Source organism: Ochlerotatus camptorhynchus, unplaced genomic scaffold, assembly GCF_037179485.1.
Source record: "Ochlerotatus camptorhynchus isolate MF236.1 unplaced genomic scaffold, CSIRO-AGI_Acam_v1.1 ptg000025l, whole genome shotgun sequence".
NCBI lineage: Eukaryota > Metazoa > Arthropoda > Insecta > Diptera > Culicidae > Ochlerotatus > Ochlerotatus camptorhynchus.
Genome location: NW_027040517.1, coordinates 1,949,853 through 1,963,105, shown reverse-complemented (window position 1 = coordinate 1,963,105; position 13,253 = coordinate 1,949,853). Strand labels below are relative to the sequence as shown.

The window sequence follows — 13,253 nt, the reverse complement described above, 5'->3', positions numbered from 1 at the left end:
CGCGTGTACCGGTATTTTTCGATTCACATACCCTTACACCGGGCTGAGTTTAATTATGCAATAATAATGAGCATTTTGATATATGTGAGGCTTCATGGGGTTGTCGACTGTTTGCACTCTATTTGCTTACTGGTGAGCGGTTCTCCTAGCAGTTCCTTATGACGCACGGTTGTAATCAGGGCTGAAAAAATCACTTAAATTCATCAAAGTTCACTATGGATGAAAAATTCATTTCATAGTGAATGCTGGTGATTTTTTCATGATTTTTTCAACCCTGGTTGTAATGACATTGGAAATTCTATAGGAAGTAACTTTGCCATCCACATTAGTTGCGATCAGCACTTAGGATTTTGTTTGCATCCCATGACTCATCGGAAAAGCAACCTACATTTATAATCAACAACGGAATAAAAAAAATTAAGTAAACGGAGAAAGAGATGATACCAAATAAAAGATAGTGGTCTTATACCCCGTTCACATTACAGCCTATATCACGTTATATAGGCTGTCTTGTAATGAGCACTCATACATAGGATTTCCAGTGAAAACTAGACGTATGAGTGCTCATACATCTAGTTTTCACTGGAAATCCTATGTATGAGTGCTCATTGCAAGACAGCCTATATTACGTGATATATGCTGTAATGTGAACGGGGTATAAGACCACTATCTTTTATTTGGTATCATCTCTTTCTCCGTTTACTTAATTTTTTTTATTCCGTTGTTGATTATAAATGTATATATTGTTAAGGTGAAAGTTCATGGAATCCATCCACTTTGCGATTTTACTGGAAATGATCTGCCTTCCAGAAGTCATAAAGATCTGAAAATTAAATGAGATGCTTGCTTCTCTGCAGCAGTCATGTAGATTCATTTTGAACTTTGTCCATTCGTAGATCGACAAATTGTATTGGAAAATGGATTCCGCCAATAATTTCCTTGAAGTGCCTTTTCATTGCTTTCTATGAAATCATTGTGGTTTGATCATACCCATGCATAAAATACAATAATTTCACATAATGGGTCTTCAATTTAATTATGCATTCAGTTGCTAGCATTAACCATTACGATACCAAAATACCTACTCAATATGCAAAAACGAATCTTGATAAAACAAGGATCATTCGATTATTAGAGCTCTATCAGAACCGCCATCTTTTGGACCATTCCATGATTTCAAAACACTTATGTTTGATAGGTTGAACGGCGCATTTAGGAAATAATTAGAAAGTGTCCCCATTGGACCTCCACCGGAACCGATCCCGGGTGTCTAAGGGACTAAAATCACCTTAAAATATATAATCATTATTCGTTTGGATAGTCGTTCAAAATATTTAAAATCAATAGTATTTTTTGGCATGATTTGATTAATATATTCCATGATGTTCATTATATAACATGGTAGTATTATGGCAAATTCTGGAATAAAGAAAGGTAACCGGGCTGTCCGTATTTATTAAAATCATCTTGAATAAATTTTTGAGTGAAAGAAACTTGTTTCATCAAACATGTTTAAGGCTGAGCGAGCAGGAGCATTTTATTTTTATTTTTCATTTTGATTATGTTGGTATGGTAAAGGTTAGTTATGTATTTCAGGCTTCGGTCTTGGTGCTAAACTGCCTAGTCATCATCTCATATATAAAGAGTCAATATGACGATATCTATATTTTATTCAACGGCTAAAAATAACTCTATATTGGAACTGTTGCTCTGTCTAAGCTCAAGAACCGAGTTTCACACTGACGGAATTTCCAGAACTTGAAGCGGGAACCGGTTCCAAAGTGAATGGGTAGTAAGCGGGATATTTTTGGCTCAAAAATTTATTGCATCAAGGACATTAGTGCTATTTTCATTCAACGAAGATGAGGTCAGCAGAATGCATTTCTATATTTAAATGTTCATCGTTGCTTTTTTTCTGGCTAAGGCGAATAGCGATTTATTTTTTTATTTTAATATTATATTGGTTCAATTAAGAACAAGGTTCACGGAATCTCCTCACTCCGCGTTTTCACTGTTTATAATCTCGCCATGCAAAAGGCATACAGATTTCAAAATGAAACGAAAATGATCTTTGAACATTAAGGCTGTGTTCCATTTGGTAAATTTGCACTAAAATTTGACATTTCGAAAACATTAAAATTAATGTTCGAAAATCCCTCTGTTGTTGATCTTCGAAAAGATGTTTGTCAAAATTGATTCCTTGTTTGTCAGAAATATGTCTGATACAATAGCAGGTTTATTTTAAAATTTACCATCTTTTAAATTTGAGTGAAAATTCACCAATTGGACACAGCCTAAGTGAATCGCTAGATGTGTGCCCGTTGCAAAGTGGTAAAGTAATTTGTATGGGAAAAGGACTCCGTCATTCGTGACTTAAACCGCATAAATTGCCGAGCTTTTAATTAAACTTCTACGAGATCAATTGAAAATTAGAGAACATAATTTATTTAAACTAATTTAAAGTATAATGCTCTACTAAAGTATGAAAAAAGTTTTGCAAATGAGTAATTTTTGCCTCTGCTTCTGCTCAATTGAAAAATGTTCTAGCAGTCTTAGTTTATCTAAATTCATGTTAAAATCTAGCTTAGCTTAGCTTAGCTTAGTCTGACTGCACGTATCGATAGTTGCACTCCGTGATTGATCTGAACCAGTGAAATTGTACAAAGAATCAACTGAATGGGGCTTGGTAGTAACCTGCCATTCTCAGTGTACATGTTCCAGTGACTCCTACCTTTAAAGATCAATAACGTCACCGGCCACGTCCTTGCAATCAGGTGGGAGAGGGAAGGAATGTTAGTGTGTGACTTTTGTTGTTTTGGGACCGTGTTTACCTCTGCATCCCACAAAAGTCACAGGAAGGAGGTTTTGTTAGTGGGTTAGGTTCGTTGGATCAGGATTCACCTTGATAAGTGATGCGATCTTTTGTTTTGTGTAGTTATTTATAAGTGTTTTCGATTTATGCTCTAAACAGCCGGCTGTCTAGAGATGTAGATCATTATTAGATGTGTGTATACCGATTTAAACCAACAATAAGGATACTGTTGGGGCCCCTCACAAAGTGTGATGATGGTTTATTTTATTTTATCAATGACCAAAATAATTAATTATAAGCGGTTTGAACCGATTTAAACCAACAGCAAGGATGCTGTTGGGGCCACTCACAAAGTGTGATGGTGGTTTACTTGATTGAATATAAAATAATTATTAGAACCGATTTGACCCGATTTAGACCAACGGCAAGGATACTGTTGGGGCCACTCACAAAGTGTGATGGTGGTTTATTTAGTTCGGAAGAAAATGAATATGTATACTTCTTTTTTTTTTATATATAATAGAACGAATTTGTACTGATTCAAACCAAAAGCAAGGGTTCTATTGGGGCAACTCACAAAGTGCGATGGTGGTTTATACTATAAGGGCATAAAACAAAATCAAGAGCCATTTCGGTTTCCATAGCTTCCTAGACACTCGGCCGCAAAATAATCTTATCCGACGGAAACGTCTCGATCATCGCTGCACAATGGTTTATTATAGCATTTATAAAGTAAATTTGAATACCTTATTGTTTATTTATTATCCATTTTGACTTGACTTGGTACCGTTCAGTTTTATGATGACAAAGTTGCCTGGAGAAAAGTGACAGTTCAAAATGTTTCGGAAGGGAGTCAGCTAGTGTCGTCCAAGTTCAAGTGCGGAAAAAATGCCATTTAAAGTGGTACAAACAATTGAAAGATGCGAAACATGCCTAACCGTAATTCTTTCTGGTTGGAAAGAAGCTGGAATCCTACACTGGCCGGAAAAAAAAAAAAAAAAACGCGGTAGCGAAACTCTCTCAAGACGAGTTCTCCATGCCAAACCCAATGTGGGAACGTATCAATTGAGTGAAAAAAAAGAGAGTTCAAGACTCGCTTGGAGGCTGAAGCAGAATTGGAACAGATGTAGCCAGTTTCGGATACGGAGGCGAACGAAGGGAATAATCCACCACCGTCAAAGAAAGTTTGCCCCGAAGTCTACAAGTCCCCCAGTCGGAAGGGAAACACAATAAGAGACTTTAACGAAGTTTTCCTTTTTCCTGGGCAGGAGGTTGACACCTGTGAAGCTGACTGTAAAATCCAGAATCAGATGAGATTATAATATATGCGACACAAATTCACTTTTTTATAGGGGAACATGTGATGTGAATAGAACCCACCATCAGTGCAAGGATTACATATGACTGCAGATACTTCACTGGTTGTAAAGTTCTGCCTGATGGTTTGTTGCAGCTGGGTGAATCAACTTCATTGAAGACCTTTGGAAGACAAACGACAAGATGTACGTCTATCAACACGTGACAAGGGACTGGCAAATCCACGAACACTTGTCCAGTCTACAAATCCATTGAAACCCTTAGGCTGCCCCCCCCCCCCCCCAAACCCAACATATAATAATGTTTGATTGATGAAACGTATTCAAAAAAGGGATATTTAGAGAGAACAATCTTCAACTGGAACGTACTCACCAAATCAATACATCCGGGAGCGCATTCTCGATGCTTAATTTTCTCTAGTCATTTTTAAACAATTCCTCCTCCAGCGAATCCAAACACACAATAACTAAATATCACTTTTCTTCTTCATGTCACTCTGTGCACAAAAGCAATGCACACCGCAAAAACCTAATAATAGATCAGCGCGGTCGAGTCACACTGTCAACAAAGGGAGCGAGAGCACACCAGGCACCAAAGCAACAGGGGAAAAACATCAGCACAAATCATTCTAAATAGAATTATCGCGTCCGGGACATAAAACTATTCAAATGCGAGCACCGAAAAACTACACGGCAGCACAAAGATAGCCCGAGCTCTAAAAAAAAAAGCACGCAGCGGAGCAAAAACACACAACCGTTCTCGGACGCTTCTCAAAGCGGCTCTAAATTCATGTTAAAATCTAGGTTACAAACTATTGATTATCTTCATCAAACAATCACTCACTTGTTGCACTATTCAGCACAGAATCAGCTGTCAATTTTCATTCGGTTCTACGACCAACGAAGAAATAATAAGCGATAAATTAGGGCAGCTTCCGCATTTGCCCACTTTTTTTTTTAAATAAAATATTCGATTGCCACGAATTCTATTCTATATATTCAAGCGAATTTTTCCGAAAAATTATCATTTATTCGAAAAATTATATCAAAATGTCGATGAACTTGAATAGAAGTTTGAACAACGACTGAACTAAACTTCTGTTGAGATGGAAATAAAAAACAATTATTTGTTATAATATGCGCCAGTTTTGCTCATGCGATATCCACATACACAACATTATTTTTCTGGCTAACTTTCCCAACATTTCCAGGTTTTTTCGTGATGAAAATATAATTCCGACCTTTTCCCAATTTTCTTGATTGTGTTTTCACCCTGATTTATTGGTGCGTTCTCATTGCCAAATGAAAAAGGAGGATAGTGGTGTAGGTAGATTTTTTGAAGCTGAAACAGGTTTGTGTGGTCTCTGAATCTCAGCAGTGAGACTATTATTGTCCAATTTTCGTCAGTAATATGAACTTTAGGTCGGAAAAATAAACAAAATGCAGCTTGAAATATGTACATCGAAAGAGAGAGCCTTTTAAAATATAATGGTTTGGCTGGCCTGAGCTAGAACATATTTTAAAGATCATTTTGAGGCTATATTAGGTTAGTTTAGCTTGATTAATCAAACTTAATAAAGTTAACCTAACCTAGATCATTTTGGCGATGTAGCACCATTCCGACTTTATTTTCATAATTTTAAGTTTTAAGACGGGTTTGCGCTTTAAGCTGACTTAATGACCATTTGAAGACAAGTTTAGAACTTTCGTGACATCTATTCTTATTACTATTGTATTTAAGTTTTAAATCCAAGCTAAGGCAAAACAAATTTCCGTGAAAATACGATTTCTCAACAACTGTGCGTGCTTGATAAATCCTACTGTTACGTATGGATTCAGCTATGTCAATTCTTAAAATTCCAAGCCTTACAGGCAGTTTACGTTTTATGACTGTATTGGCGGTTTTAAGTTGATGGCATGTTTTTTATTGCAGTTTTGGCCATTTTTAAGTCATTTCAGCATTTTTAGACAATTCTATAGGTTTAAGGCCAATTTGGCGTCTTTTATCTTTCCCGTTTAAAGCCTATTTGTCTTTCTAAATGCCAGTTTTTAGATTGCAAAGCAATGTTGACAGAGCAGGCGTGAATTAAAACCTAGTTTTCTTTAATTGCGTGTGCTTGATAAATCACAGACAAACAGACATAACACTCATAAGTTGTTCATCGAACAAGCATTTCAAAGTATCTCAGTTGGTAGTACTGCCACCTGTGGCGCGCATAGTAAATTCCGTTGCGATTGACGTTTACACAATACCGCCATCTGTTTCCCACCACAGTGTACTCAACAGATGGCGGTAATGTTTTAGCGACGATGTTTTACAATGAGAAATATTCAATGTATTATATCTGTTTGTCTGTGATTCTACTTTTACGTGTGGAATCAGTTAGGAAAAACAGTCTAATTTTTGCGATACGTTAGAAGCGTTAGGAACTATTGTTGTTTATGGAGACCTTCATACACAACAATAGACTTCTAACGCTTCTAACGTACCGCAACAATAGGACTATGTCCCCTATGTCAATTCGAAAGAATACAAACCAGTTTACGTTTTCACATTCGCATTAAGCAAATTGCACAAATTCGTAGGTGGTACAAGTCCTAGACCATGTTGTGTATGGAGGTGTATGGAGGTCTCCATACACAACAATAGGCTCCTAACCCGAGCAGAGAATGAAAATAAAATTAAAAATAAAGTTCATATTTTGATATAAGCGTTCGTGATAAAATATTTTACCTACCATGTGGTCGAGTTAACAGTAAAGTAATTATAACAAAAAATGTATCTAAATGGTAGGTATATGAAGGATGTTAAAAAGATAACAAATCATGTTTTCTTGATAACAAATCTATAGCTTCTAAAGTAGCCAGGAAGTTCTGTTGGAACTTTTTATGCACTTTGTGGAACTTGAAAGTGGGTTTTATCGTGGTATGCGGAACTTTTAGTTGCTTGGGAAGAAAGTTTTGACGGAACTTTATTCGAACTTTATGGAAGTTGAAGGTTTTGTCGGAACTTTCTTTGAACTTTATGAAATTTGATCGTTTTATCGTTGAATGTGGAACTTTTGGTTGCTTGAGTCTGTATAATTAATTTTGTTCAAGAGTGGATTGTTTCAATAATCGAAAGGGTAGCCGTCTTATGGCCGTCATCGCCTATGATGGAATTGGAATCAATAACAATATCTCATCAATTTGTGACTCTTTATCAAATCTAACGGTACGTATGGTTTCCAAGTCGGTATTCTTCTTCTTCTTCTTCTTCTTCTTCTTCTTCATCATCTTCTTCTATTTCGAGTTTCAAGATTATTGCTTACCGCACATTAGCTTAATGCGTTCTCTCAAGTTATCGTTCTAGATATACTTCCACAGTTATTAATTGAGAGCTTTCGATGCCTGCACCATTTTTGCATTAGTGTAATTATGCGTAATTCATGCAACGTATGATTTGTAAATCAAGCAGTTAGTAAATAGATTTATCTGTAACTTTGCCGCAAAGTATCAAATCCGGATGTATTGCTGCTGAGCTGTCTCTTTGGTAAAAGTTGAAGTTCACAAAAGGAAAATTTCGCGAGTCACTATGAGTATTCGTGAATCTTTCCATAATTAAATAGTGGTCCAGAATATGAATTTAGCAGGAAAGATGCGCCTGTAATTGAAATGTTAGAAAAAACTTCTACAAAGTAGTTCCTTGCCATAAAAAAAATTGCAGTATCGAAAAGAATAGGTTCTAAAAGCTATCTGAAGACAATTTTGCTGAGAAATTTGAAAAAATAGAGCAAAAACATTGATTTTTTTAGAGACACCCTAAACCAATTTATGAAAATTACTCTAACTTGATAATTTTAAGAGATAAAATAACGTTTTCTTAAATAACGTTGCTTGAAATTAGCTGAGCTACAACTTTGCCGAAAAATTTATATCTTTATTTCCTTAAAAAAAAATTAAATTTTTTAAACCTTTTAATTTTGTCGAACTTTTTAACGGAATCCCTTTATAAAGAACTTTTTGAGTACCGTTCCGATTCAAATTTCGGACACTTTCATTTTTAATTAAATATTACATCCAGTTAGAAACAAAGTAATAATGTTAGATGATCGTGGAGGGCACTAGTCAAAAAAATTTAAAATTTACAAGACATGTGGATCATATTCGACCGAGATAATCAACTTTTAAAAGTGTCCGAAATTCGAGTTTAAGTGTCCGAAATTTGAATCGGCACGGTATGTTGATTTATTCCCTTTTAATTCCGTTATAACTGCTTATCCTTTGAAAGATACGCGTATTTCGGTGGTGGTGGTGTTGAGTACTTGGCACTGATGAAGTCTGCAAGTAGTAGACGAAATACGCGTATCTGTCAAAGTATAAGCAATTAAAAGGAAATAACAAAGAAACAACACACTCAAAAAACTCTTCTTATATTTTTATTTCAACGCTAATAAGAACCACCCTATTATTAATTGACACCTAAATAAGTCTTAACTGTTAGGAACAACTTTGTACAAGGCACTTTTTTTTAAATATTTCATGTTCAGGTTCTAAATACATCTTTCATGCTAAATTCCCATTCTGGACAATTCCCAATAAACAATTATAGGTGCAGATTACCTAATACAGTCACAAATTGTCTTATACAGCTAATTTATGCCTGTATAAAGTTTGCAGCTAAAATTGTTTGTTGGGTTGTGCACTGCTACTGTTTAAAAAATACTCTACTTATGTGTCAATTTGAGAAGCTAAATGGGCCATTCCAGCTCAAGTGGGTACACCACCTATGGTCGATGTCACCGATTTGAGCCAAACTTGGCCAAAAAATGGCCTATTTTTACCATGAGCGGGATTTTTTATTTCTTAATATTTTGGGCTCAGATTTTCACCACACTTTGGAAAACTCTTCTACTTGTTGTGTTTCCAAGGGACAAATAGTTTTTGAGATATGACCAGATGAGTGAGTGGTAGTTTTGAGCTCTTCTGGTTTTTAAAATCAATGCTATTAAAAAAAATATTTTTGAAATGAGCTAGTTGTGATTTTATATAATCCTACCCAGAACGTGTGAAAAATAATATAAATTTTTTATTGTGCCAAGCGTTTTGGCTAAGTTTGGCTCAAATCGGTGACATCGACCACAACTTTTTTAAATTCTGTACCCACTTGAGCTGGAATGACCCAAATATGAAAGTTTTGTTGGAGTTCTGGTGAAAACCACCGAACGCGACATAATTAGAGATTTTGTTTGCTACCGAACAAAACTGTAACAAATGCATCATATCCTATGAGTGTGAGTCAATTATTTGTGCAAAAAATATCTCGTCGCAAAAAGATAATCTTTCAAATTATCATAACAATAAAGTTACTTGTCGAGCTCGTTAATCATTTCAATCGTTAAACACCGTAGTCTGATGAAGCAACAACTACGCCAGAAGAAACCACAAAGAAAACATGTGAAGTGAACCGTCGAAGCTTTCCACCTGTACGCCAAAGGTGGCACCAACACACGCCACCGGTTCAGCCAGTTTTATGATCATATTGATCCACGTGGATACCGGAGCGTGACAACCCCTTTATCCAAGAGGTTGATTGATCTTGATCCTGAACTTGCAAACCACGCGAAAGCTATAATAATGCTTTCGCGTGGTTTACAAGTTCAAGATCATGATGCTTACTTATACCTGCCAGGGAGCTACGCGATTCGGTTGAAGTTGGTTATTGCCATTTGCCTGAATGAAAATTATTGTTTACTTATTATGCACTTCCCTTAGCTGTGCACAAATTACATACATTCTAATAAAGCACAACATAAATAAAAGAGAAGTAGAAGCAGCAATCATACACATCGTGGGTGGCTATACCTAATCAACTAATTCGTTTTGCAGAAAATATCGTATATTTCTGCGAAAAAGCTCGTAGGATTTAGTGAGTTTCTCCACACAACGAAAATTACCAAACAATTGACGTCCATATAATCGCAAGGGAAAAAATCTTAGTCACACTCATACTACCTTCATAGTAGTAACTACTTATTACAATGGAGCTGGGAGGGTATCGCGTACGTTAAGTTTACAAAAAGTTTTGAAAAATATAAATAATTAGTTCATTCGCTTCCTACAACCATTTTGCGATGCTTAATTTGTGAACGGATACTAAATGAAGTGATTAGCCTCTTGACATTTATCAGAAGCAAACTATCGTATATGTCTGTCATCATCGATGAAAGACCTTATATTACCCTCAAGTGTAGACGAGCCACGTGTAATCTAATTGCCAGCGGTCATCTCGTGACACCTTTAGCGCATGCATTATAACAATAACTGTACTGGTTACTGTTTACCTAGTGGTACAAAGTGGTAGTTAGTAGTACTATTCCGTAAAGATGAGAAGGGTAAGATTATTCAATAACATTGAATGGGTACTCACATTAAAATCTAAATGACACTAATTACTACTGCTTCTCAGAATCAGGAAGCTTGGACGATAGGGTAAGATAGAATTAAAAAAAAAAGCTATACAGCCTTGAATGATCTTCTATTATAATGAAGAAACCTTTTATTAGGTCTTTTTTTGAGTGCAACAATTGTGATTTTGGACCCTCAATTGACCGTGACACTTCCATAGTAGTAAGTGGTAATCTCTATACAAAATATGGCTTTAAGTTTAAAATAATTTGGGATTATGAACCTAATTTTTTCAAATTAAGCATTCTACTGTGCCTCATGTAATGACACTTGCAATCTGGGTTTTCCATTTCAAGAATGAATCCCTTTATCGACGTATTATGATTAACAGTTTCTTTGAATGCATGAGTCAGTGGTCGTGATCGGATTGTGAATTGATGAATATCGTCTAATGCATTCAGCTTTTGATTAATATTATTTCATTATTTATCGTTTCAGAACAGCATTGCTTTGCAAGCGGTTGGACGACTGAATACATATTAGCAAAATATCCCTGCAGACAGAAACGTCAAAGAAGCCAACGGAACTTTTTTATCAAAACAACAAATAACCGAGCCAGATGCATTTATACACTCATCAGTTCCGGAAAGCCTCAAAGAGAGCTGCTTTTATTACGATATAGGAGAGAAAAAAAAGTGTAAAGTGGAACCACCGACAGAAGCAGAGAACGATAACAAAACCGGTCAGTGCATTGTTCGATCTTGAGAGAAAAAGTGCATCGAGAACACACCGCTTTCAGTAGATACCTTCACGCGGAACACACATCGGTGAAGATGACGAAAGACGTGGAATTTCAAGATATTGTCTACGCGGTCAATGCCCGGAAAAGCATTAGTAAGTACACAGTTCATGAATAATTCGTGTACAAGATAATAGTTGATAGCGTGTAGCTATGAAGTGTAGATGCATCCTTATTACCTTACCCAAAAATAATCATAAAATCACAATACCATAACACTAAAAAACAAACTCTACTGTATTTTTTTTTTAATTAATTGGCAAATGATCCTATTGTCACCACATTAGGCTACAATATATTCTATGTTATCTAAAGTGTCAACATTAGAACAACATTTTTTTACGGGTACTAATTTTTCACTCCTATATTTAAATGTATGCACGCCTGCATCAACCAGATGAGCAATTCTCACTGAAACCAGTCCACTCTTTGTACAAGGTTATCAAAATATTTTTTTTACTCATTTAGAAGTTCTATTTATAAAACTAGAAAAATCGTTAGACAAAGGTCAGATTGCTGGACTCTTCGGTAACTAAGGGCTCCAACAGTTTTCAAAAGTGGTTTATGTGATTTATCAAACCACAAAAAAAAATGGATTGCTCCATTGAAATATGAACTGTATCTTGTAGGAAAAATTGTCAGCTTTCAAATGGCGTGCTTATTTACAACATGCCAAATTAAAGCGATAACCTACCTACTATGGTGTACAAACATTAGAGGTTTTCTTAAGAATTTTCAAAGCTTTATTTTAATGAATCAAGAATATGCAAAATTTGGGTACTTTTAAAAGCCCCTAGTTACTGAGGGGTCCATCAATTTGACCTTTGCCGATCGATTATTTTAGTTTCGTAACTAGAACTTCTGAATGAGTACAAAAAAAAAGGTTTTTGGAAACCTCGTGCAAAAAGTGGACTGGTTTCACCGAGATTACTCAGATAGAAACGACGTGACGATGCAGTTTTATTCATGTGATGTCAGGGAAAGGCTGCAAGGCAACGGATTGAAATAGGTAAACGGTGAGTTCATTGCCTTTTACAACGCTGACACAGGTTCATAAAGGAGAAATCGTCTACAATATTTGTTTAAAGTAGGGCACCAAATCAAACGATTGAGATATGCGTATACTAGAATGCTTGTATTAGTATAGTGACGACATCTAATGCACTTGACAGTTCATCTGCTCAAATAGAATGATTTTTTTCCAAGCCATTAATAGATAATCGATTGATTCAATTTTCAAGTGTCGTTACTTTGCAAATACAGGCGTTCTAGTACAGCGGTTCTCAAACTTTTGTTGATCACTTTGAGAAATTCCTCTCGCAACTCACGGATATAAAATGATCATGAATTAGCGTTTTTTTTTCAATCGGTCGACAATGGCCGTAAAACGATGAAATGTTTAGTAAAATACCGCAGTAGCACACAATTTAAAACGCCAACATTTTGCTAAAATCATAATAATAAAAAAAAACTTAAAAATCGTGTAAAACAAGCCTTCAAAATGTCAAAATGCGATTGAATTTAAGGAATTTTCCCGGTGTCCAAAATATTTTCTTGGTTTCATATAAGCAGTAACATTTGGTAAAAAATAGAAATTTTGGCATGGCTGATTTCAGCAATAAGTTTTTTTTTTCGCAGTAAAAAAACACCACGTGGACATGTTTTGAGTGGTCCTCCCCCCGCTTCCCTGCGTGGACAATCATCCATATAAATAAAAAAAAAAATGTATGGACTGTGGACATTTGCCAACTCCTCCCTCCGAAGCTGTTAACGTTAGCTGAGCCAAAAAGTTGAGCATGTTTCTTCGGGACTTTCTCGTCTTAGAGTTAGCTCTATGCTGGTACTCTCTTCGGTCCAACATTGAGGCACCCTAAGGCTCGACTTATGAACAACACATATAAATTTCATGAGCGCGACTTATGAAAGATTTTCATCTAAC

The 13,253-nt window shown here is 35.8% G+C and overlaps 1 protein-coding gene across 1 annotated transcript in view; it reads left to right on the top strand.

The window, feature by feature from the left end:
• LOC135707940 (ATP-binding cassette subfamily G member 4) overlaps positions 1–13,253 on the top strand; it is a 109,601-nt gene that overhangs the window by 61,205 nt on the left and 35,143 nt on the right. Inside the window, exon 2 of the mRNA XM_065229864.1 lies at positions 11,014–11,409. Coding sequence (XP_065085936.1) covers positions 11,349–11,409 — 61 coding nt within the window. The 5' untranslated portion in view covers positions 11,014–11,348. The remainder of the gene's footprint in view (positions 1–11,013; positions 11,410–13,253) is intronic.